A 20,818-nucleotide genomic window follows, 5' to 3' on the forward strand; every position below is an offset into this window, starting at 1 on the left:
TATTTAAAGAAATAAACATCCTAATGAGACCATCACTGACTATTATTTTTACAAATCCCTCAGATGCAAAGCAAAGAATAAGCTTCCAGAATCCTCAAAGCAATCAAAGTAAGGCCCTTTCCTGGATAAAGTGCTATTTCTGTCCTCAGGAACTGCACTGGAACCTGATTAAGGAAGAGGCAATACAATCAGAGCCTGGACTAACATTCCCCCATCCCCCTGTTCTTTGCTGTGGCTAATGGCCATGGTCAAAAGCAGAAAAACAAACTAAAACTAAAAAGTACTGAATATGATCCGTCTAAGGGAGCTAGACAAAACTCAGATTGTATTCCCAGTCCTTGCCCTAATAACATCAAACACCCAATAGGCACATCCAAGTTCAACCACAGCCAGAGTCCCAGACAAAGTAATGAGGAAAGAAAACACATGAGTGGTTTTTTCTCATTGGAAAAGTCCAGTTTGGCCTTGAGTCCCTTCTCCCTTGCATAAGCCCCAGTGACTAACTAGGCCAAGGAGAGATTAAGAAAAATAAATAAATAAATAAACAAACAAACAAAACCCCACCTTCTATTGAACCTCTTTAATTGAATCTACGCTTCCTTATTAAACAAAGTATAAACTTCATTGTAGGTAAAATAGAAATCACAGATAAGCAAACGGGAGGAAAAAAATTATAATGCATTACTCAGAAATGACCATCTACTTCTGGGCTTCCCCGTCCTCTTTTCCTTTTCTTTTCTTTTTTCTCTTAACCAGAAAGGAAGTCGTATTGTTTTGCAACCTTTTATTTTTCACTGGAAGATATATTGTGAATATATTTACATTTTAATACATAAATAATAAGGAAAACACCTTTTCACAGCTTCATAATATTCTATGAAAAAATAAGACATAATTTAGAGTTTTTCATAATTTAGCTTTTAATCCCTCTAGCACTGACCATCTAAATTGTTTTCAGATGTTGGCTAATATAATAATGCTGTGATACAAAATCCTCCTAGTTAGGCAATGGAGAGCACATTATTATTTTCTTAGAAAAAATTATTTGAATGGGAATTTCTGGGTCACAGAGTGTACATAGCTTTGAAGATCTGAGATAATGTATACACAGTTTGGTACTGTGTACAAACGGTGCCAAACTGTCTATCCTCACCCCCCCCCCAAAATTTTGTAATTTAAAATAAGAGCTATTTTACACTCTCACCAGCAATGTATAAAAGAGCCTCAAGTTCACTTCTCAAAGAGCCTTGGATAATTTAAGGTTTTTGATGCCAAAGCAACGGCTAGATTAACATAAATGAGAATGGGGGAGGGTTGGAGATAGCATTAGTTCCTTACTTGAATTTAGAAACAGTTAAACTATCCCTGAGAACTTCTCATTAAGTGAATTTTATAAAGACTTCCTGCCAGAAAACACACCCCAGTCATTTATATTCCACGCCAGGCAAGCATCTATGAGCTAAATTCATCATGAAAGTCTTCACAAAGCCTTGTAATATAAACATCTGGAGAAGGAATACAGGGTTGAGCTGGAGAACCATGAATAACAGACACTTGCTGTGAAAGGCTCTGAAAGCAGAGACTGGGTGCAGAGGGTGGGAGGGGACCCTGCCAGCGGGCACATTATTGGAAATACTGGAGGGAAGAGGCTCGAGGTGTGGCGTTGTCAGTGCTGTAAGCCAGCCTGAGGCTCTGCAGAGTCCACTGCAGTAACATAAATATTCATATGTCAGCAGCTCCCAAGAGCACTAGAGAAGAAAGAACACAGGTCCCCGGTAGACACAACGGCTCTACCGCTCGTGAGCTATGCAATCAAAGGCAGTCATTTAACTCCTCTGAAGCTTACTTTTCCCATCTGTAAAATGGGTTCATTAATAATACTCTCAGAGGTGGTGGCACCTGTGCCTCAAAGGAGTAGGGCACCAGGCCCTATATACCGGAGGTGGTGGGTTCAACACCGACCCCAGCCAAAAACTGCCAAAATAATAATAATAATAATACTCTCAGAGGCTTGTGTGAAGACTAACAAGATGATGTGTGAGGAAGCATTTGACAATAACATGCCAAGAGCTGCAGCAGGGCTTGACATGTGCTTGGCATTCTACGCATGTCTGTGAACAAAACTACACAGCTGCCTGCATACAATGAGATATCCAGAGAATTGAAGCAAGGACAATGGTTCTGTATCAACTCTCCTACCAAGGGCCCCCACTAATGGATTGACGTTTGGGGCCAGAACAGGCCCAAGGCCACCTGCCTGTCATCAGTGTTCTGGCATCATGGCAAGAATTCCATGAAAACTGATCAAGCCAACACTGGCATCCATGAGGGCTGAAAGGCAGCCTCTGGGAGAATGTGGATGTGGACAAGTCTGCCTCTCTGGTCTGGGGAGCTAGCACTAAAAAACAGTGAGCCTCAGCCCTCCCTCATTGGAGCAGGAGGAATTGAGAGTTTCAAAGCTGCCAACAGGAACCAATCCTGACCATGGAACAGAGGAGGAAGAGCCCTTCTTCAATCTGCTCTCTTTACACAGATGAGTGGAATGGGGGTTCCTTCCCTTCATAGCCCAGTATAAAAATGGAACCTTGAAAAGGGAAGGGGCAGAGATCTAATCTCCTTGGAGAAGAACACGGTGAGCTACCAGCATGCCCGACTAGAGAAGATGGTTAAATGCATTGTAGGATGTCCTCAAAGCCCTCAGATGGCCGGCCGTGGATCTACATTGACTGATGTGGAAGATGTTACTCATCCTCCCTGAGACTTCGCTTCCTCATCCATAAAATGAGTTTAATGAGAGAACTTCCCCCAAAGGGAGGCTGAGAGAAAAAAAAGGAGGGAGATAAGATGGGATGGGAGGGAAGAGAAGTTGGCACAGACCCCACGCGACATCATAGAAAGTGTTCGGTAAAAATCTTCGCTGTACTATCAGTGTGTTTTGTTAGGAAAAAAGATTACAAAATAATATTTATCATATGTTCCTATGTTTGTTTGAAAATACTGTATGCAAACAAATGATAGAAAAATGCCTGGACGTACAGCCCCCAGACGTGAATGAGCGTGATCTCCAGCCGGTGGAGTTACAGAGATTTGTAGTTTGTATTTAACTCTTTGAGATTTTATAGGCTTTTTTTTTTTATTTTTAAATGATGAGTGTGCTGTATTTTTATGAGAAAGAAGAAAAGAGAGAAGAAAAACAAGGAAAAGAAAGACAACTGTCTGTTCAACCAAAATACTCCAACCCAGGGAATGCGACAGGCACCCAGGAGTATCTATGCAGCAATTTGAAATACTATTTATGGAGTTCATGCTGCCACAGGAAGATGCTTACACAAAAGGGGAGACCGGGATGCAAACTGTTATGTTTTGTGATTCAACTGTTCTTTAAAAAATGCATGAAAATATGTCAGAATATTAGCAGTGATTACTTCTGAATGTTAGGATTGTGGCTGACCCTTACCTCCTTAATACTGTTTTCTATTTCCAAATTGCTGACAAGAGGTCTAAGTTGCTTCTATAATCAGAAAATATGCACAACTGATAATATTGACAATCATCATCATTAGCAATAATAATAATGAACTGCTCTTACTTGTTTGATGGAACCCAGCAGCACCAGGATGAGGAAGGGCCTTCCAGGGGTCCGGAGCAAAGGCTTCCTAGGAGAGGGGGGAGGACTGGCCCCTCCAGGAGCAGGGATGTCCATGGGCAGCTCAGGGACCCCAGGCAGGGGTCCCACTCTCCTCCTGCTCGGTTCTGGCTTTGTCATCCTCGTGCACTTTCACAAGTGCGGGCACATCTCTCCAGCAGTCCACGATGTACCACAGGCGGCCTCCTCTTGCATTCCTCTTTGTCCAGAGAAGAAATGTTTGCACAAATCCTCTCCACGCCGTGCCGGGAGCGTCTGAACTGGTCTAGAGCGACCTACCCAATCTCCAGAGGTCTTCAGCAGCAGAGGCTCATCCCCCGCCCCCACCCCTCCAAAAGCAGGGAGATTTTTCCCAGACCTTCCCCACGTCAGCTGCAGGCCCTGGGATTTCCTCAGCAGGCCAAGGAGACAGAGCAAGGCACTCAGTGGGTTCTACACCATGGGTTGTGCTCCGTGTACAAAGCCAGGCTGAGAAAGGCTGGGGTTTGAGCTGCAGAGGGACAGCCGGCAGGGGACGATGGGCCCTGAGGCAGTTCGGAGGCAAGTGTCTCTTTGAGAGGTGATATCTCTTTCTAAGGCATCAAGCTTGTGCAGGCCAGGCTGAGGCAGGTCCACAAAGGCCTGTAGTCAAGAAGCTGTATGTTTCAGATGTCCAGAGGAATCTTCTCCTGCCCTCCCTCCTTCATCCGTGTCCTCTGCTTCTTAAAGCTCTCCAGGCCCTCCTAACACTGTTTATGGCGAGAGTATAGGAGACCGTTGATTCACCTAGGAGGGAGAAGTTCCCAGCCCAGGACCTGAAGCAAAATCCTAGGGTGTACACAATAGCAAAACAGTGTGTTGGAAACTCCAACACTTTCCCTATTGAATGCCCACCTCTACTGAGCACATATTGCTCAGCCCACCTGGCAGATGATCCTTTTTTATAGACTTCCTGATTCGTCACTTATTAACTAACATATTAGTACATTCTCACCACAATTCACATTAGAAAATCTTTTCATCCACCGCCCTATCCCCACAATAACCCTATGAGAGTATGACTGATTCTCCATTTGACAGCTGGGAGGCATTGAGGTTCGGAGAGGTTATGTTGCTGGCCCAAGACCACACAGCAAGTAAGCAGAATACCCAGGTCTTCTGACCAGAGTCATCTGACTGCAGCTACTTGAGAAAGTGCCATTCCTTACCCCGACCTTCTCTGGGTGAGTTCCTATTCTCTTTTAGGCTCACAACCATGCCTCAGGAAGGATCTGCTTGGCCCTGCCTCACCCCACCTCTGTCCAGCCAACTCCCAGCATCTGCTTCCACAGTCTCCTGGTGTCCCAAACTGGAGGCCCAGGTCAGAGGATGTCCTGACTGGATGAAACTTCTGGTCAGTAAGAGGTAAGAAGAATAGATTTTTGCTTATTTTTATTTTGTTGTTTTGGTTTTTTCCATTCAAGGCAAACCACAGGAGTTCATCTCAGTCAACTTCTCTGAGTAAATCCAGAACAGTGGAGGAAAACAGGGGCACTTCACTCAATAGAAATATTAAAAACTCCACAAGGCAAGATTTTAAACCTTAGCAACAAAATGCACAATATGAACAGATTCACTCCCCAAAATAAACTCTTAGGATGGTGTGACCTCTGCAATCAATGTAGTCATCTCTCGAGCCAGCAGGGAACAGAATGAAGTGACCCAGAGGGAGACCCTGCCCAGGTGACGGACTCCCACCCCTCAGATGTGGCTGCGATACTGTCCTATCACTGCACGTTAAAGATGATCTCTCAAGTTGCATGCTGGTAAGGAAAATGTCTCCTTTCTAAGAATATTCTACCTCATCTCTTTGAAACTTTTCTGGAAGATACCTTTTTCCTGAAGGGATGAGCACTGGAGCCACATAGGACCTCGTCCATCTGTGGGTTGGATGCCATCTAGTGATAAAACACGGTAATGCCTCTTCCCACGCGACACAGGCGTGGTTTGTGAGGCCCCTGAGAAGGCCCGGCACTGTTCCTCAAATTCCCCAGTGGGAAAGTACAGATGTGGTGATACTAACCCAGAGGTACTGCCCTTCTCTCCTACTTCCCAGGTTAGATCTGGGGGTCTACTGGAGGTGTCTAACACGTAGTCAAGAAGCTGTGTGTTTCAGATGCCTGGCAGAATCTTCTGCCCTCCCTCCATCCTTGTTCTCTGCTCCTTAAGGATCTTTGACATCACTGCTCCTACCATTGTCCCATTTGGCAAGGGCCTGAGAGGTGGTGCTAAGAGAGGGCTCTGCCAGCTTCTGAGGCCCCAGGGTGGTGCGGAATTCTGCACCCAAGTTGGGTACACACTGCCCTCCCCATTCCATATAGCACTTGGGTCCTGAGCAGCCTGCCTGTGCCTCACCTCTCACAGAGCCACTGAAACAAGCAGCTGTGCTCTGAGTCCCTCTCTCCTACAAAGGCCTCAGGATTACCCATTTCAGGACTCCAATACTGAGCACCCAGTTCTGTGAAAAGGGTAAGCATAAAACAGTGTCAGCCAGACACTCCCCCAAACACCCCTGGTCCTCAGTCAAAACCAGCACCTTCCAAGATAGCCCAAAGGTGGAAAAAACCCAGGTGTCACTCAACAGAGGAAAGGATAAAAAAAATGTGATAAGGACGATAGAATATCATTGTGCCTTAGAAAGGAAGGGAATTCTGACACATGCTACACATCCAAGTGACAGAAGCCAGACACGAAAGAGTAAATACCATATGATTCCACTTACATGAGGTCCTTAGAGTAGTCAGATTCATAGAGACAGAAAGTGGAATGGTGGGTGCCAGGGCCTGGGGGAGGGAGAACGGGGCGGGGCACAGAGCTCTAGTTTTGCAAGATGAGAAAGTTCTGGAGGTGGGTGGTAGAGCTGTCTGTAAAGAGGGGCAATGTACTTAATGGCACCAACATGCACATTTGGAAATGGTTAAGATGGTGAATTTCATGTTGTGTGCATTTTACCATAATTTTAAAAAAAGCCCAGCGCCCCCCTGCACCTCTACACTCTGGGGAGGACTACAGAGCTGAGCCCCTTGACGGGACTGTGAGCAGCTGCACAGACACACACTCAGGTTCCCTGGGGAGGAGGCTGCGTCAGGACACCAGATGGCAGGGCTGCGGAGCCGATACCCTGACACGGCAGGAAGCGGGGGCCCACGGCTCCATCTGCCCCCATGTGCCTCAGACCATCATGGACAGGGCCAGGCGGCAGCGGGCACTGACCCTCCTCCCCGTCTGCCTGGCCCTGGCCTTCTCCCTCACTGCCCTGGGCAGTAGCCACTGGTGCGAGGGGACCCGGCAGGTGGTGAAGCCGCTGTGCCAGGACCAGCTGGGTGGGCTGCACTGCATCCACTTCAGCCAGGGCGGTGGTGGCCGGAGGGACGACGAGAGCCGGGCTGTCCAGTACATCTGGGAGGTGGGGGATGACAAGTTCATCCAGCACAGGTTCCACGTGGGGCTCTGGCAGTCCTGTGAGGAGAGCTTCCACAGCACAGGTGAGTGTGGCCTGCAGGTTCGGGGGTGACAGGTGCAGGGGGAACAGGGGCCTTGGAGACAGGCTGCCTGGGTTTGAATCCCAGATTTCCACTGACTGGGTATGCATGAGCAAGTTTAATCTCTCTGAGCCTAGTTTTCTCATCTATAAAATGGGAACAACAGCCGTCCCTACTCTAGCTTCTAGAGTCATTGTGCAGACTAAACGATTAAATTCACATAAAGCACTTGCAACAGTGTTTGACACATTGCAAGTGTTTAGTAAACATTAGCTTTTACCATATTTTATTGTCACTCAATCCATGGCATTCAAAATCCGTTGGGAATCAAAAGTGACCTCTATCTGATTCTAAAATGTATCCCTTTATTTCTCCTGCACTTGGAATGGTCTTGGAGCAAATCTTTCAAACATAAAAGTACTTTCTACCTCCTAAAGAAATGGAGGAAGTGGGGAATTAGACCCTTCGCTGTATGGCATTCAGGCTACAAGTCCATCATGCTTAGAGCCAAGAGCAGCTCCTTTCTGCTGGGGAAGCAAAACCTCTAAGGGTGGAAAGGGGAGGACACCCCCACCTGTCCCCACTTCTCTCCTGACCCCAGGCTTATCATATTAAAAGTCTTTTAGGCATTTTTAACTTTTCTTGGAGTTTCTAATTGGCTTTTCTTTTCCCATCTTCATAGTATTTTGCCTAAGTGAAAGGCAATGAGAATAACCCATGCACCTGCCCCGCCCTCCCCCAGAGGCAGTGCCCAGATCAGTGCCTGTGCCCCTTGCTTTATGCCCAGTCGGTGCAGACACCACGACGGTACCTGGAGCCAGAGCTACTTTAGGACCCGTCCCAGTTCCTCTCTTCCCAGGGAGTGCTTCCTGTGTTTATTCTCTGGGACAGATGTGGGAGGCCCATAACTCTGCATCCTGGAGGGTCCCCAACACAGTTTCAGATTTGTAGTAGTCATTCTATTCATAGGAAAATTGCTTGGGACATTGCACTTTCTGAGTCCCCTATCTGAGGACCACCTACAGTGCTTCTGTGTCCAGGGTAAACATGAAGTTCATGTGCAATCTAAAATAGTTTAACATAGTAAATTGCATACGAACTTTATGGGCACCCTGTGTTAATATACAAGTCCTGACAATTAAGTTTGCAAACTCATCCTAGAAAAAGTGCTACAGACCTCATCGGGCTACTATGTTCTCACATTCAGCCAATGATTTTTGACACAAATTCAAAGAATTTTTACAATGTTTTCTTCATTTCTGCACACAGTGACAAGTTCACGAACTTCATTATCATGCCTCATAGAGATGCATCACACTAATTATCAAATGTTCGTGTAAATCAGAATAACCAAGGAGTTTGTAAAAATCCAGGTGCCAGATCTGGAGGTAGGAATTCAGTAGGTCATGGAAGGGGTGTAGATATCTGCATTTTTAAAAAAAAGTTTTAACTCAGGTGATATTTATAGATAGATAAGAGATCAAATCATTTTGAAAGGCTTCTAAGAAAAACTGACAGTCTCCTACCACTTCTCCATGCATAATTTAGTCCTGCCCTTCAAGGGAAACCACTTTTTTTTTTTTTTGAGACAGAGCCTCACGCTGTACCCCTGGGTAGAGTGCTGTGGCATCACAGCTCACAGCAACCTACAACTCCTAGGCTCAAGCGAGTCTCCTGCATCTGCCTCCCAAGTAGCTGGGATCACAGGCGCCCACCACAACGCCTGGCTTTTTTTTTTTGGTTGCAGCCATCATTGTTGTTTGGCAGGCCCAGGCTGGATTCGAACCCGCCATCTTAGGTGTATGTGGCTGGCGCTTCAGCCACTTGAGCCACAGGCGCTGAGCCAAGGGAAACCATTTTTAACTTACTTGTTTGTCCTAGTGTTTGTTTTCTTGTTTCCAAAAAACTCTGCTGACATAGCTATGTCTTCATTTTAGAAACATTATCTATTTACTTTTTGTTATAATAAGTAGGACTCTCCATACCATAACATCCCAAGATCCTCTTCCATCTTCCTTATAAAGTTATATTGCTGTTTTATGTAAATCAATAAACTAATAATTTATTCCAACTCTATCAATATTATTCATTATAGCATCAAGGAGGGTGCTATAATTACAATTATTCTTATAATATTCTTGTAAAGCTTTTAGCCTTTCCTGGAGTTTCTCACTGACTTTTCTTTTCCTATCCTCATAGCATTAGTATTTCTATTCTGTGCAAGTCTCTATTCTATCTGGTGGCATCTGTATCTCTAATAAGTTCCCCCAGTGATTATGACACACAGTAAAGTATGCCCCAGAGTATAGCCAAGCCCTCTGGAAAGATGGCATTCGGCACAGTGTGGAGTGAATTCACTAGCAGCCATTTCTGTGTCAGCCCCAGGGCCAAGTGAGTGGGAGATACGAAGGTGAGTGAGCCATAGTGCTGGGAGCTAAGGCTCTGGGGTGGGGGGGGTAGGAGATCTAAGATAAAAGTAGCTAAGGGAAAATATGATAACAGCTATAACAAAGACTTATCTATGATCAGGAGATGGAAAGAAAGGGGAGCTGATTTATAGCTCTGGGCATGGGGAAGTCCTCACAGAGGAGGGGGCCACTGTGTCAAGCCCACAGACTATGATTTTAATGGATGGAGATTGGGGAAAAGGACACTCCAGGCAGACAGAACTGAGTGAACCAAGGTCCAAGGACGTACAGCCCAGGTGTTTGCATCAGAACATGAGGCAGGAGACAGGAGGAATCCTTGCTACAGAAGAACTTAGCTCTCATGGGTCTTCTGTGTCACCTAAGACACCTTATCCCCTGTAACAGAAGGTCATTATCACTCCAACCACAAGGAACTGAGTGGGACAACATTTCCTAGAAAGAAAAAGCACCATTGGAGAAAATTGGCAGGTTAGTATTTACAATGTCAGGGGCAGCAGGGGTCATCATAGAACCTGAACTTGAGGCCAAGAGTAAGAAAACGAGACGGATAGAAGCTTCTTCCCAATAATCATGGAGCTGGGAAGAAAAGGTCTGCACAGGATGAACTTCAACAAAGGGTGGAACAAGACATTTGGAGAGGAGAGGAGGCAGCTGTAAACTGGCCACCTGCATGAGGGTCTCACGTGGCCCCACAAACACCATATGGATAGTAGACACAAATGCCCCAATATAATCTTATCATTTCTGATAAGAAATGGTTATCCAGCTTGTGGGGGTTGAAGATGGGGTGGTGTTCTCAGCCTGAAAGCAGAGACTGTGTAGGATTCTTTCAGGTTCCTGCCTCTAAAGCTGTGGGTCCCCAGATCCCTTTAGGAACCACAAGGCAAGAGGTGAGCAGAGGGCAACCGAGTGAAGCTTCATCTGTATTTAGAGCCGCTCCCCAATGCTCCACCTGAGCCCCCCTCCTGCCACAGCAGCAGCAGCATTAGATGCTCATAGGAGAACAAACCCTAAACTGCACATGTAAAGAGGCCTCTAGGTTGTGTGCTGCTTATGACAATCTAATGTGTTCACCTCTCAGTCCATGGAAAAATTATCTCCCATGACACTGGTCCCTGGTGCCAAAATGTTTAGGGACTGTTCCTCCAGAGGAACTCCCCTTGGTACTTTTGCCAACCCATGCAGTGTTTCCTACACACACACACACACACACACCCCTGGCCTTTTCCTGGATCACACCACCAAATACTGAAAGGCTTTTTTTCTATTTTGTCAGGAACACACGCTGAATTCTCAGGAAGGCTGGTGATTCACAGCCAACACCAAGTAGAAACAAAGGATGTATTTCTTGATTTCTGTCTTAGTCCATTTTCTGTTGCCTATAACAGAATACCTGAAACCGAGTCATTCATAAAGGAAAGGAATTTATTACTCCAGTTATGGAGGCTGGGAACGTTAAGGTTGAGGGGGCTCATCTGATGAAGGTTTTCTCATTGGTGGGACTCTCTGAAGAATCCCCAGTGGCACAGGGCATCACAGAGCAAGGGGGCTGAGTGCACCAACCTCATGTCTCTCATCCTCTTCTAAAAAGTCATGAATTCATTAGTCTATGAATGGATGAATCCATTCACAAGGGCTCTGCCTTCAACAACCTCTTAGAAGCCCCACTACTCAGTACCGCCACATTGGGGATTAAATGTCACTGTGAGTGTTGAGGAGACATTAAAACCATGGCAATTCCTTTCTGGCTTAGATATAACTATGTTCTTAATGTCAGGACAGAAAGAGCCTTACAAGTGCCTCACTGGATGTTCTAAAAGATTTCTTCACAGGAATGCCTTCTGAGATGCTCGTTGTCCAAATAAACAAAAAGAGTTTTGATAGTCAAACAAATTTGGAAAATACTGCATATTATGTTATATTTTCTTCTTGGAAATTGACAATGCACGTTGGCATAGCAAAATCTCTGCAAAATCCCACAATAAAGAACCTGTTTAATAGTACTTGTCCTAGTGTTTCCCAAAATGTATTGACCATCAAAGAAATTTTTTATGTATGATAAGGATGAATATTCTGTGAGACTATTGTTCAGTGTAATGCACTTTGAAAAAGGCTGATCTAGAATAATAGAGTCAGTTTACAGGTGGTAAAACTGAGTTGTGGAGGCCCCATCAATGATTTTATGGCTGATGGGGCTGGGCATGGAACTCAAATTGCTTTAATCTCAGCCCTGACTTTTCCTGTTACCCTACAATGTGCAAAACTTAACTGAAGGGTAACAACTCTTATAATTGTCAATGAAGAATTCTGTGCCCATCAATCTAAAAATGTGCCCATCTCTGTTCACATTTTATATATTTATTATTTTAGCATAATAAGGTCATCCTGGTAAGCCAGGGTTTGTGAACATTGTCATTACTTTTTCTTGTGAGACAGAGTCTCACTTTGTCACCCTAGGTAGAGTGCCATGGCACTCTAGTTCACAGCGACCTCAAACTCTTGGCCTCAAGTGATCCTCCTGACTCTGGACTAGCTGGAACTATAGGCACCCCAGCACAACGTCTGGCTATTTTCAGAGGCAGGGTCTTGCTCTTGCTCAGGCTGGTCTCCAACTCCTGAGTTCAACCGCCTCAGCCTCTCAGAGTGCTGGGATTACAGGCGTGAGCCACTGAGCCCGGCCTGTCATCTTCCCCGGAATGCCTTTTTCCCCTGGACGGAGTGCTATCACCTCCATTTGGGGCAGGATTCATCTAAAAAAAGTTTAGAATTAAATTTTTACTCGATAATAAAATAAATACATACCAAACGTATTAGAGTGCAAAACACAAACTACATATCAGAGTTAGAAACTCAAACTCCTATTGGATGCTCGGAAGATGGCTGAGGATGCCCATGACCGTGGTACTTCAGGCCTCCACTAGAGGGCGCCGCCTCTTGCTCAGCTCAGCTTTGAGGTCATGCGCACTTGTGAGCCCAACAATATTATCAGATCCTCTGATTTTTCCTTGGAAGTAAAATATTTGGATTTCTTCGTAAAATTTCTCAATTTGAGAATATCACATGAACCAAACAAACCGTATTCTGCCACAGAGTGTAGCTGGGGTCCCCAGTTGAAGACTGCACCACCCAGATGTCTGCTATTTCGTCTAATTTGTCACAAGTGCCTGGGAGATTTAGGCCATATGAAGCAAAAAAGTGCTAGAACTGGTGGTAAAAGGGAAGATGCTCAAACAGCGCTTTGGAGAGAGGGCTAGGAGGGGAGGGGAGCTAACAGAGCTGGCAATGAGAACCCCAGCCTGGGAAAGCAGCTTCTGGGTGTCCGACCACCCTCGCTCTGCTGCCCTGTGGAGCGGCCCTGGGTGCTGCTTCTCTGGAAAGCCCTGGACCCTCTGGGAAAGCCCTTACCTGGAGTGCTATTTTAGGACATCCTCTGCAGAAGCCACCTCTGAGAATATCCTGTCCTCTCTTCCCTGGGATGCCTTGAAAGAGAGACAACATTGGAAATGAAGATTTGAAATGCAAATTCCTGGTGGAGGCAGCACTTAGAGCACTTTTACTTAGGTGAATCCATCTGCAAAATGTGTTGATTTTCGATTCTATGCTATTCTGCTGAACTCACATAGTTCAAAGACAGAGGGACCTCCATACCTCATAATAGGTTGGGAGTTATGAGCAGACAGAGGATGGCAGAATGGAACACTGATAACTTGGGCCCCACATCCCAGGGCTGGCTCTCTGTGCCACTTGGCTGCCCAAGCATGGTTAAGCTATGTAACACCCCATCTCTCTGGCTTCACGGGACTTATAAAGATTTTTTTCTTTTAATCCTGCTGGCTTTATTCAAAAGGAACACCATTTCAAAGGATTCATATTAATCAAAGAGGTCACTACAGTCTGACTCTTTAGGCCTGATCTAAACTCATCCTTTTAAGCTATTGTGAGTGTTCTTAATCTCCTTGGCCCACCTTCACTTTTTCTTTGCCCAGCCCCACCCAGTGCTGGCCTCATCTTTCCTCCCACTGGAAACGGCAGCTCCTTTCAGAAGACAAGCTAGACCAGTGGTTCTCAACCTGTGGATCGCAACCCACAGGAACTGTATTAAAGGGTCGCAGCATTAGGAAGGTTGAGAACCACTGAGTTAGACCCTCACTCGTCCATGTAGCAAAAAGATCTGAGTCTTGGGTTTTTAATTCCTGACTCTATCCACCTTTTTGAGCCTGGCCTTCAAATCTGTAAAATAATGATTCTTATAATTTACAATAATTAAATTCACAAATAGACGTGAGGCAGTTTACAAAATACATTCACAACTTTGTCATGGGAGGACTTTTATAATATCCATTTTGCAGATGAAGAAAATGAAGCTCAGAGAGGTCACGAAACTTTTTTGATGACTGTGGCAGAACCAGACAGAGGCCAGGCTTTGTGGATATAAGTGCCACATGTGGTCAGTGGTACCCATGTGCTGCTTTCATGCTTGCCTGACTCACAGAGCTGTGTTTAGGATCAGATGAGATGATGTGGAAAAAGCTGCTGCATCAGCCCCCAAGTGCCAAGTTTTGAGATTTACTCCATGCGTTGGGGATCTCAGTGGTAGAATTGAGCCAACTCAGATGAATTTGTGCTGCAATGACTGTGGTGTTGCTGCTGCTGCCAACATCAGAAAATCAACCAGGAAAAATGTCCAATTGCATTAAGCCAAAGCTGACAATTAAAATCTTGCAGAGGCCACTGGAGCTGCACGTGAATAGGCAGGTGCCTGGTTCTGTCATCCTTAGCCCTAGGTTGTGTAAAATATGCTCCTTCAGGCCATTGCGGGTCGACAGTTGAATTCCTGCTTACATGTTCTAGTCAGAAAGTATCCAAGGGAAGAAACTCAAGCAAAGGGTTTAATCATAATCTTCTTCCACAGCTTAGCAGGAAGGGAACTTGCAGGTTTATGGGGAAGAGTTTGGCAAATCTTAAGGTTAATGACCATTTGACACATACTGCGCAACCACGTGCGTGCTCATACAGATGATCTTCTCATGTGATATGGACTGAGTGTATGCCCCTCAAATCACCCTAATCCCAAAAGGATGGTATTTGGAGGTAATTAGGTCATGAGGTCATTCATTAGGTCATGAATAAGATTAGTGCCTTTATAAAGACAGGGAACCAGCAAGTTATCTTTCTGCCACTTGAACATACAGGAGTCTGTCTACAACCTAGAAGAGGGTCCTCACCAGAATCTAGCCCTGCTGGCACCCTGACCTCAGACTTCCCGCCTCCAGAACTGTAAGGAATACATTTCTGTTGTTGTAAGCCATCAGGCTATGCAATTTGTTACAGCAGCCAGCTCTGATGAAGACATCATGTGACCCTGATAAGGGAGAAGGCGGATGCTGGATTATGTGAAGGAATCAATAAGATGAGGTCTATGTTGGGAGGTCAGGTTGACAGACAGAGGACACATATACTAAGGTGGAAATGTAGACTTGATGGGAGAAGAAATAGGGAACCACTGACTACATGCAGTGCCATACACCTGTAATCCTAGCCCTCTGGGAGGTCAAGGCAGGAGGATCCCTCCAGCTCAGGAATTAGAGACCCTATGTCTACTAAAAATAAAAAAATTTGCTGGGCATCATGGTACTCAGGAAGCTGAAGGAAGAGGATGGTTTGAACCCAGGAGTTTGGTGTTGCTGTGAACTATGATGTCACAGCACTCTAGCCTGGGGCAACAAAGTGAGACTGACTCAAAAAGAGAGAGAGAGAGGAAGCCATTGTGAGTTCTTAAGTAGGAAAGTTCCCTGGGATTTTCTTCATATAAAAGAAAAGAAGTTTTTTGATATATGAAGATGCTCCCCAAACTTCCTCCTATGCCTGGAAACTTCTACCAAAGGTAATTGCCGTTATCCTTGCCCTTGGGGTACTCATTGTCTAGAACTAAAGACTGATTCATGCTAACCACATGCAAAAAGCCCCCAGTAGAACTCGTTTTATTGTGGTAAGATTTAAGTGTATATTAACTGTGATAGAAGCTTTCCTGTATATAATTTCATTTACTCCTCAAAGCAAAACTAATGGAGGGACTATTGAATCTAAGAAAGCCATTGCTTTGAAGAGCCAATGACACGTGCCCCATAGCTTTTGCACCTTGCCCTGGTTTTAGCTCCTACCAGACCAGTCTGGAAGGAGTAATCTGTGTCTCAGGCATCCCCTGGCACCCTCCTTGCTGTTGCCTAGATTGTATGAAGTCAGTGATGTAGCAGGGCAGCGCTGGGCCCGGCCCCTGCAGACCTGAGCCCAGACACTGAGTCTGCCTCCACCACCCACAACTCTCAACTGTGCAGGGAGGGGCCCTAGGACTTCCCAGGCTCCTCCCACTCAACTGTGGAGGATTCTATTGGGGGCTGACATGTTGGTAGAAAGAGAACAGGACACTCAGCCATGATGGCACCCTACAGGGTGACTTGCCATGATCTCAGCCTCCATCTGTCACCTCCAAACCAGAATTTGGTTTTATCTGCACACCAAGTGGATATCCATGGACTCAGTGTACTTGAGGGAACTATCTAAGGTGCTGGCTCAAGCTTTCCCACCCAACGTGTGCAATGTGACAAACGACATTCACACACAAAGCACCTGCCCCTGGAGCCCACAGATGAGTCTGGTGGCAGCTTCTGCCCAATACCCAGTGCATACACAATGTTTCCTCCTTTTCTTTCACAGTCAAGAAAGCATGATGGGATGCAGGAGCCTGGGTGACCCATACACTAAGGGTCTTGGAAATAGGTAGCATTCTAAATCTGCTCTTTTTCATTTTTATAAATCACTACAAACTTTGACACTTGCCCTTTAAGCAGAAACTAGTTATCTGAGACTCGTGTCATAATGATTGCTATTTCAGAAGCTGAGAGTCCCTGGTGTAAAACTCAAGGTACTGGCTCAGAGGGGCCAGGTTATGCTATAGTAACAACCCCCCAAAATTCAAGTGGTTTAAGCCACCACCTTTATTTCTAGCTCCTTCTCTATTAGCCAAGGGGGCTCCACTTTGCCAAGGGGGCTCTCCTCATTGCAGCCATTCAACGTCCCAGGCATGGAGGCTCCCTGTTGACTCACCCTTCTGTGATGACAGAGCAAGGGATTGAGAACTGAGTGAGCAAGGGGTTGGCTCTTAAAGCTTCTGGCTGGAAGTAACCCACCTCCCTTCCACTTCCTATTCACTAGCCAGGAAAGTTATGTGGCTGAGCCTGCACTCAATAGAGCGGATGGTATCATGGTAAAACACTCCACTATGCTCCCCATTTCTTGTTCAGCATGAACTGGGAAACAGCTAAGAGAGCAGAAGCACCATTTGCCCCCAGCTGTAAAATTTAATCCTACTTATGGATGCATTCTCTTTTATCTCTTAGATGAAAAGTGTAGGAGTTTCTGGACTATAATACCAGCTGAAGAACAAGGTAAATACCTTACTCATGCCCTTACCACCAGCACTTCTCACAATTTAGATAATTTGTATTGTTTTTATTAGGAGTGAGGGAAAAAATGAGAGAGTTATTGATGGTTTTTCAATGAAGTCAAGTCCAAAAGCTAGAATCACAGACTCTCTTCGTCTGCCCCACAGCCAGTGGAGTGCTGGCAAATGTTTAACAACTAGCTTTCCAGGGGAGAGGCAAAGTCCAGAATGGCAGCAGTTGCCACTTCCCATGGTGTAAATATTCCCACCATGGCCGATACCAAGCTGTAAATGCAAGGCCAATGCAACAGAGTTAGGAAGAGATGAGCTGTGGGGCACCATTGCCTGGGGGCACTTTTTCTTCTCTCTAACACTCATAACATTTGTCATTACTTTCTCAGTATCTGCACTCTCCCAGCCAGAACATGGGTTTTGTAAAAGCAGGAATCACATCTATTTCATTCATTGCTGTGTCCTTGGTGCCTAACCTGCCTTACATCTTAAATAGTAGCAATTATCAGTATCCCTTCCTGTGTTTTCCACATCCACTGTGGTTCCTTAAAACCACAGGCAGGATCCCACCCAGAGGGCAAACAAGTGGCTTATAGTAAAACAAATGAGGTTTTGATAGCTCCAGACAGGGCTCTCCAACTCTCACACCTCCCCTCCATGTTTAAATTTGTGCATCTCCTTCTTTAAAAAGGCAAAGATAACATCTTCTAGTGGAATCAAAACAACGTGTTAGGTTGGATTTTGCTTAATTTTTTCCCTCCGAACTATAGGTAATCTTTACAAATGTCTTTGTCTCTTTCAATGCCAAGGAGACCCCCTTCATCACCCACTCTCCAAAATTCAGCGGAGGCATCTCTTTTGTTTTAGAGATGAACTAAATGAAAGGATTGAGTCTAGTCTTCTGAAGTCTAAATGCCTATTTTTTCCATCATCCCGTTCTTTTGCAGGTGTTTTGTGGCTATGCATTGGGGCTGAGGTCCTGGCCATCCTTCTGATGCTGATAAGTACCATCCTTCTGGGATCCAGAGTGAGTTGTACCAGCTCTGGGTTTGACTGGCTGAAGGTGGATGCCTCAGTAGCCATCCTCATGGTGCTGGCAGGTACTTCCCATTGGCCTCCTTAGAACAGGCTGCCCCAGAGGAGGTATAGATGCAGGGGTCCTCACACTGAGGCCTGCTGGCCACATGCAGCCCACCTAGGACATTTATCCGGCCCACCGGGTGTTTTTGCTGCCGCTGCCTGTCCTGCTTAGCAGCCAACTCGTCCCAGACCCGCAGCCCAGCCCTCCAACAGTCTGAGGGACAATGAACCGGCCCCCTGTTTAAAAAGTTTGAGGACCCCTGATAGAGCTTCAGGCTGAGAGTGCTCATTGCCAAAGAATGGTTAATCACCAGTTGAGCAGGACAGCTGGTCCACTGCCTAAATCACTGAATTATTCCCATCAGATGAAAACAATGTTTTCTTGGGTGGCTGATGAAAAGGGGGTAGGCACAGGTGGAGAGTCAAATTTATCACAGCCACAGAAAGGGTGAACAGGCTCTGAGGACTGAAATCTTCTCATACACACATGGTTAGACATAGTCTGCAGAGGAGTCCCACCCAGGTGCAGCTGTCAACTTAAGGATTGATTGTGTGACCCTGGGCAAGTGACTTAACTCTAAGATGGAACATTATGAAGCCTCCCCAAAAAGTTTGGCAATGACTAAATAAAAGTGCACCTTCAATATAACGAGTACTTTAAACGGTGGCTTTTAAAAAATGATCATCTAAGTTTGGTGTGTATTCTATACGAATAAAGACCTCCTTTTTTTGTTTGTTTTACCTCTGTGTTCTCCACAGTAACTTAATTTGTTCTCCCATGTGGTCCTTTCCACCAAGAAAGAACCCCAGATAAATGACTTCCTTCTGATCTCCAGTGGGATGCACAGAGCTCGGTTAATGGCACATCAGTCCAATTCATAGATCATATCTTTGCTTGATAAATATAATGCCTCATTCTCAAGTCTTGTCATCAGCGAATCAGATGATAAAATTCAGGTTCTGGATCTTCGCAGCAAAGAAGTAGGCTATGAATTCCTGGAGACTCTTAACAGGTCCTCCTTGATTGTGAGAAGGCCTAGATGCCACTTTAGTTTCTACAATGGGATGAAAAGTCAGGTGGAATGTTTAAGGATGTGTAACTGCAGACACATCATATGGACTTCATGGGTGCTAGAAAATGCCTCACAGGCAACCCATGCAAGGCAGAGAAGTTCTTCCATCATGTCACTTTCTTAACTGTACCTCACAAAGCTTTCCTTGTGCAGGGCTCCTAGGCATGGTGGCCCACATGATGTATACGACCATTTTTCAAATCACTGTGAACCTTGGACCAGATGACTGGAAACCTCAGACTTGGGACTATGGCTGGTCCTATTGGTAAGTTGCTGGGTCATGGCGCTTAAGTCTTGATGAACTGGGAGAGATGCACTTAAGTTTTGTAGGACATCTGCCCTGGGTCCTACAAAGGATATCTGTGTGACATCTGCTCGTCTTGTGACTTTGGGTTGGTTTTGGAAACTGTAGCCCAGTTTCCTCATATGTGAAGTGAAGGTTCCTGCCTCTAATGTTTTTATAGGGATTTAAAGAGATCCTTTATACAATTCTTGGCACATAGTAAAGTCCTCAAGAAATGGAGACATTGTTGTCATTGCATTCTTAAAGACAGCATGTGGGAATTGTCCTGATCCATAACCCCTATTAAGTACTTCAATGGGGGGAGACTCAGACCCTGTTTCTAATGCAAAGACAAGGCCATGACCACAAAGTTCTGTCTCCAGCTGAAAGACTTGGCCACCACATATGAGACTGCAGGGGTTGCCTTTGAGGTGCACCTCTGAAGCATATGGTATCTTAAAAATAGATGTGCATCTATCTCTCATGCTTACATGTTCACCTTAGGTCATCTTGTATCACAACCGCTTATGTCACCTTCCTCTTTATAAAACACAGAATTCTTTCAGGGCTCACCCCCTCGTCCTGGCCTTCTAGGACCTGCTGAGCATGTCTGTGTCACTGTGATCCGTGTGCTTCGTGACTTGTTAGATGGAAAACTCCTCTTGCCTTGTCTTCCCAGTTCATCTTTTCAATTCTTTCTCTGTCAGATGAACGGTAAGTGGGTCTCAAGGGGGCCAGTTCGTATTGAGCTCCTGTTGCTGAGGATGGAAGCAAATTCCAAACACTGAAGGAGGCTGAAGAATTTCAGCAACATTTTGGGGTTTTCTCTATTACTTTAAATTACTTAACTTTAATAAAGAAATAGATGCAAATAGGTTTTGTTTTTTTTGGTTTTTTGTAGTCTTTTTTTGGCTGGGGCTGGGTTTGAACCCACTACCTCCAGCATATGGGGCCAGCGCCCTACTCCTTTGAGCCACAGGCACTGCCTGCAAATAGGTTTTTAAGATCAAATAATACTAAGCATAACCATCTACCATTGCCTCTCTCCCAGTGCTGGCCTTTGACCAAAGCCCCTGATCTTCCCACTCTTCTCTGGACGACTTGCCGGCTACAGCTGTCACCATGGGGGTTCCCAGGTCACTCCCTAATGTTGGAACACTGTTTTTCTAGATCCCACAGCATGATCTTACTTAGTCTACATCCACATTTTATGGGAGAACTTCCTCCAGTAGCTTCCTAAGAAAGGATTCAATGAAAGATAACTTGATTCTCACATCGCTCCTGATTGATGGCTTGGTGGAGTGCAGGATTCTCTGTTGAAAATCATTTTCCCTTAACCTTTTGATGCCGCTTC

General features: G+C 45.4%; 2 protein-coding genes across 2 annotated transcripts in view; one reads left to right on the forward strand and one right to left on the reverse strand.

Moving 5' to 3' along the window:
• The window catches only part of GLP2R (glucagon like peptide 2 receptor), an 82,243-nt gene extending 77,976 nt beyond the window's left edge, over positions 1-4,267 (reverse strand). Inside the window, exon 1 of the mRNA XM_003791093.2 lies at positions 3,590-4,267. Within this exon, the coding sequence (XP_003791141.1) occupies positions 3,590-3,766 (177 nt within the window). The 5' untranslated portion in view covers positions 3,767-4,267. The remainder of the gene's footprint in view (positions 1-3,589) is intronic.
• Positions 4,268-6,845: 2,578 nt separating this feature from the next.
• Positions 6,846-20,818, forward strand: part of GSG1L2 (GSG1 like 2) — a 17,746-nt gene continuing 3,773 nt past the window's right edge. The window contains exons 1-4 of the mRNA XM_023513986.1: positions 6,846-7,149; positions 16,973-17,020; positions 17,976-18,128; positions 19,335-19,446. Of these exons, the coding sequence (XP_023369754.1) occupies positions 6,846-7,149; positions 16,973-17,020; positions 17,976-18,128; positions 19,335-19,446 (617 nt within the window). The remainder of the gene's footprint in view (positions 7,150-16,972; positions 17,021-17,975; positions 18,129-19,334; positions 19,447-20,818) is intronic.

The sequence above is a fragment of the Otolemur garnettii genome, unplaced genomic scaffold, assembly GCF_000181295.1.
Source record: "Otolemur garnettii isolate 467f Iridium unplaced genomic scaffold, OtoGar3 scaffold00046, whole genome shotgun sequence".
Lineage (NCBI taxonomy): Eukaryota > Metazoa > Chordata > Mammalia > Primates > Galagidae > Otolemur > Otolemur garnettii.